The sequence below is a fragment of the Oratosquilla oratoria genome, chromosome 27, assembly GCF_046742065.1.
Source record: "Oratosquilla oratoria isolate Oo_2021 chromosome 27, ASM4674206v1, whole genome shotgun sequence".
Taxonomy (NCBI): domain Eukaryota; kingdom Metazoa; phylum Arthropoda; class Malacostraca; order Stomatopoda; family Squillidae; genus Oratosquilla; species Oratosquilla oratoria.
The window spans coordinates 15,277,229-15,282,444 of NC_134803.1; the positions used below are offsets into that span (position 1 = coordinate 15,277,229).

The window sequence follows — 5,216 nt, forward strand, 5'->3', positions numbered from 1 at the left end:
GTGGCGTGGCGAGTTGGTGGAGCATCAGGAGGGAGGAGGTGACGGTGTCTAGGGTGGGAAAGCAGGCTTTCCCCAAATTTCCTTAGTGCCTCCCCGTGCCGCTGGGACACCCTAGATAGAGTAAGGGTGGTAAGAGCATGGTCGTAGCTGCTGTACTCCACGCCCAGGATGATCCTGCACGCTCTCTTTTGTACCCTCTCCAGCTTTTGTCTCTGTGTGAGGGTGAGTGAGCTGCACCAGGCTGGTGAGGCGTACATGAGGGTGGGGAGTATGAAAGTTTTGTAGACCTCCTGTAGCTCAGATGTAGGTGTTCCTAGTGATTTTAACCTACTCAGCATATACAGTTTGTAAGACGCTGTCCTGACTATATTGGTGATATGTTGGTTCCAATTTAATTGAGCATCGAGTGTGATGCCCAAGATCTTGGTGGATTGCACCAATTGGAGGGGGTGGGGGCCCAATGAAAGTTGTGGAGGAGGTACTGCATGGGTAGAGGTACAAAAGTGCATCACTACGGTCTTGTTGGTGTTGATTGTGACGTTGTTGTTTTCCGTCCACATCATGAGCTTGTTCAGGGTGTTTTGTAGTGGTGCGTAATCAGGCCGCCTGGTGTTGATGGGGATGCCTACGGTGCTGTCATCCACGTACTTTCATCTGTGAGGAGTGTCCATGAGGGCGTCGTTGATAAGGATGAGGAAGCATAGGGGACCCATTTTGGTACCCTGGGGGACCCCACAAGTTAAAGGGAGGAGGGGGGAAGTTGACCCTTGGTACCTGACCGCCTGCCGTCGTCCGGTGAGGAAATCTGCCAGCCATGCTATTAGGTGGGGCTGGATCCCCAGTTGGATGGCTTTGGAGAGAACAACATTGTGGTCAACAAGGTCAAAGGCCTTCCTGAAGTCTACAAAGGTAACAGCTAGGGATGTGTTACGCTTGTCTAGGTTGCTGTGAAGGAAGTTGAGTAGGTCAATGAGACAGTGAGTGGTAGAGGAGGATTTCATGTTGCCAAATTGTTGGGCATCTATTGAGTGTTTTATGTTGCTGTAAACGGAGTTAAAAACCAAGTCTTCACATATAAGGCTTGGGATAGGGGTGATGGCGATGGGCCTAAGGTCACTTAGTGATTGTGGGCTGAGGGTTTTGGGGATGGGAGTAACATATGATATTTTCCAGTCGCTGGGGCAGGTGTTTTGGCTTAAAGAGGCATTAATTATGGAGGAGAGTGGGAGGGCAAGTTCAGGGGCAAATTCCTTGTAGATTTTAATAGGAAGGTCAGAGGGGGTTGTGGATCTATTTTGTTTGAGTTTACCCAGCTTAGTAGCTACGTCGGAAACTTGAACTTGAATGGGGGGTGAGGGGGAAGGGAGGTAGGCAGGTAGGCGGGAAGGGTCGAGAGGGGGTAATGTCTGACAGATAGAGGCGAAGTGGGAGTTGATCTCCTGGGCTGCTAGGTCAGGTGACAGGTGCGAGATGCAAGGGAGGTGGGGGGTCTTGTTACCCTGCAGGCCACAGAGAGCCCTGATCTTGCTGAACCACTGAGTGTTATTGCGTTGCTGTTTGAGGTGTTGCAATTTGTTTGGGTAGTAAGAGGATTTGGCGGTAATGATCTCTCTGATGACCTTATTCCTCAGGAACCTGAACTGGGCTCGGTCGGTGTAAAATGCCTTGTTGCGTTGTTTGATGAGACGTTTGATATGTGGTGTCATCCAAGGAGCGTCAGAGTGATGGACAGAGAAATCCTTTACAGGGAAGAAGTGGTGAAAGGCCTCAATTGTGGTGGTGGAGTAATTTGTCCACTTGGTCTCCACGTCTTCAACGTTGAGAACCTCTGGCCAGGGATGTTCCACTATCCACCTGCCAAATTCCCTCATGGCGGAATCAGGCATAGGGCGGTGCTGTCTGGTTACTTTAATCCTGTGAATGGCTGCACTAGGGGCTGGGGACCATTGGATGGTGAGGTGCGTGCTCTTACCGATGGGGGGGAGAGGTCTGGGGGTAGAGTACAGCTGCGCCATGTCAGTCATAATTAGGTCAAGGGTTGTTTGGTCGTGGGTGGGAAAGGTCACTACCTGCTTGAGATTTAAATGGTGTAAAATATCACTTGTGTCCAGACGATTAAAGTCCCCGCACACAACTAATTTGGCAGCAGGAAACCTTAAGCGGAGGGAGTCAGCAGTTTCAATGATGTGATCGTTGAGGAGGAGGGCAGTGTTGGCACGAGGAGGGTGGTATATGACGCACATTATAATAGAGGCGGTGTGGCGGGGATGGAAGCGGGGGGTGAGTTTGACCCATAAAGCCTCGACTCCCTCTGGTATGTCAACCCTAAGGTGTAAGGGGTTGAGGTCAGCTCGACAATACAATGCCACACCACCGCCTCTGCGGTTTACTCTGAGATGGTGAAAAAGTACAAAATTTTCTATGTTACACACTTCGGGAATTATTTGCCACGCTTCCGTAATTGCCATCACATCACAGCCTGTGGAGCGCACTAATTCAATCACTTCTTCCATTTTGTTGGCTAATGAGGTAACATTAGATAGTATGATGGAGGGTAGGCTGTACCAAACGCGTGGAACTTCATTGAGAATTCGTTGTCTTGGCTCAACTTTTCGTTTTTTGGTTGCACTTCTTTTATTTGTAATCACAGGCACTGTTCGGGTAATTTATGAGCCACCGCGTCGGCCACGATTGCGAAAAAGTTTCATGTTTTTTAAGCTTTGAATCACTGAGCTTGGTGGATAACCGCACCCTCGTTTCCACGTATACATTTGACTAGGTGTGTATCGATATGAGGGTGTGAGATTTTGCAAAGCTGGACCGCACATTGTTTTTGTATCTCAAGCTTAGAAATAGGGTTATGGGTCAACAAGCTGACCCTGGCTGCTACCTAGCGCCTAGTCAGATCTGCGACAGGACACGGTGTGTGTGTGTGTGTGTGTGTGTGTGTGTGTGTGTGTGTGTGTGTGTGTGTGTGTGTGTGTGTGTGTGTGTGTGTGTGTGTGTGTGTGTGTGTGTGTGTGTGTGTGTGTGTGTGTGTGTGTGTGTGTGTGTGTGTGTGTGTGTGTGTGTGTGTGTGTGTGTGTGTGTGTGTGTGTGTGTGTGTGTGTGTGTGTGTGTGTGTGTGTGTGTGTGTGTGTGTGTGGGTGTGTGTGTGTGTGTGTGTGTGTGTGTGGTGTGTGTGTGTCTGTGTGTTGTGTGTGTGTTTGTTTTGTGTGTGTATATGTGCGTGTATGTGTGTGTGTGTGTGTGTGTGTGTGTGTGTGTGTGTGTGTGTGTGTGTGTGTGTGTGTGTGTGTGTGTGTGTGTGTGTGTGTGTGTGTGTGTGTGTGTGTGTGTGTGTGTGTGTGTGTGTGCTCGCGCCTATGTGCATATATGAGGGTGGGTATGTGTACCCGTGTGTCAGTGCGTGTGAATGCGTGTGGCCAAGTGTTGACATGTGCTACTTCACCTATTTCATCCTGGCCAGCAAACAGTCCTTGGCCCTAAACAAGCAAGGAAGGTGCCCGGGCGCTGAGGTCATGCCATTTAAGAAAATGCGAGGTGCCGTGGCGGCAAATTGAAGCACTGCTGCCTGGACCCCCTCTTGCACTGTGCTGCCGAACTCTCAAATCGAAAGGAGGCCTTAACAATGCACGGTCGTCATGACAACCTTCAGGGGCACGAGTGCCAGCTCGATCCAAAAACAGTGCCAAAATCGAAAAAATAACGTCCTGGAGCAACGGCTAAGATACTCTTCTTCCTCTAATGCAGTGTTACTCAACTTTTTTCGTTCTGTGGCCCCTTTCGACACGATAAAAAACCTTGTGGCCCCTCCATGTCAACTCCATCCATCCCTCACCCTGATCACCCAAAGAAGTGAAAATATCATGGACTCAAAACACTTCAGGCATGAATCAAATGACAATATTAGTTGGATAAATTTATTTGTTGAATACTACCAAAATGAATAGAGCAGGAATACATGTAGGCGAACTTGGCTCTTTTTTCAAAAGTTTCAGTGGGATCCCTGTGACTGATGCAGGGCTGCCAACTTATCGATATTTGGCTCCAGAGATGTCAGAGAAAAACCTAAATCGCCTCTTTTTTGCTATATCAAGGCGGTCTTTGACAGCAAGTGCCTCACCCGACTGAAACCAGTCTCAACTAAGTACGACGTGGGAAAAGCAAGTAGAAGCAACTTCACTTCCCTCCAGAACAGTATGTACTTTTCATACACATCTTGATTTATCCACATCTTATGGCGCCCTCCACGCTTGAACCTTGCTCGAGCTGTTGTGTCATTCTGCAGTTCAATGACACTTTCTTGTAGGGTGACATCAACTTCAGATGCATCAGCAATGAACGGGTCTACAAACCAGTCAGGCACGGTCATTTGAAGTAGGTCAGAAAAGTGAGTTTCCATATCAATATGCAACTGCTTCAGATGGTCGACACACACTGCTAGGTCAGCATCAAGCAGTTCGGTGGATATACTTGCTAAGGATGGAAACTGGACAAACTCCCGTCTCCCAAGGTTCAGCCAGAACAGCTTGAGTTTCCCTATAAATGCAGTGATCGCCTCCTTGCATGAAAACAAGGTGGAGTCATTTCCTTGAAGCTTTTTGTTCAGAACATTTAGCTTTACAAATATGTCTGACAGGTAGAGTATATCGCTCTTTGCATCAACAAGCTTTTGTTCGAGTTCCATCTCACTCAAGAAAGAGATAACACTGCCCAAAAGTGCAACAAAACATTGCAAACAATTACCCTTAGACAGCCACCTTACTTCCGTGTGCAACGCAAGTCATTCAAATTCTTCATTATTCTTCCCACATAGTTGCTGAAAAAGGCGATCCTGCAGAGCATTCTTTTTTATCAAGTTGACAGCTTTGATAACATGCCCAAGTGCTTCATGCAGACGTCCTGCCAGGTGCTGCCGGTGAACAACACATTGCACACAAACGACGTTGGGGACAGCTTTTTTCAAGTACGCCTTGAATTCCCGATACCTTCCGATCATAGCAGCAGAGCCATCTGTTGCACAAGCTACGATATTCTTGAGTCGAATGTTATTTTCCTCAAAATATGCCACAAGTTTTTTGAAGATTGACTCGCCTTTAGTGTCAGTTGTTAATTTCAGTGCAAAAATCAATTCTTCACGTATTCCATCAATATCAAGGAACCTTGCGAACGCCATCAATAGGGCAGAATTATCAAGTAAAGTAGTTTCGTCA

At 47.7% G+C, this 5,216-nt stretch overlaps 2 protein-coding genes across 2 annotated transcripts; both read right to left on the bottom strand.

The window, feature by feature from the left end:
* Positions 1-4,090: 4,090 nt before the first annotated feature.
* Positions 4,091-4,690, bottom strand: LOC143039749 (zinc finger BED domain-containing protein 5-like). Its single transcript, XM_076209989.1, has one exon. It carries the CDS (start codon positions 4,688-4,690, stop codon positions 4,091-4,093), a length of 600 nt encoding a protein of 199 aa, XP_076066104.1.
* Positions 4,691-4,786: 96 nt separating this feature from the next.
* LOC143039750 (protein FAM200C-like) lies at positions 4,787-5,179 on the bottom strand. Its single transcript, XM_076209990.1, has one exon. It carries the CDS (start codon positions 5,177-5,179, stop codon positions 4,787-4,789), a length of 393 nt encoding a protein of 130 aa, XP_076066105.1.
* Positions 5,180-5,216: the final 37 nt, after the last annotated feature.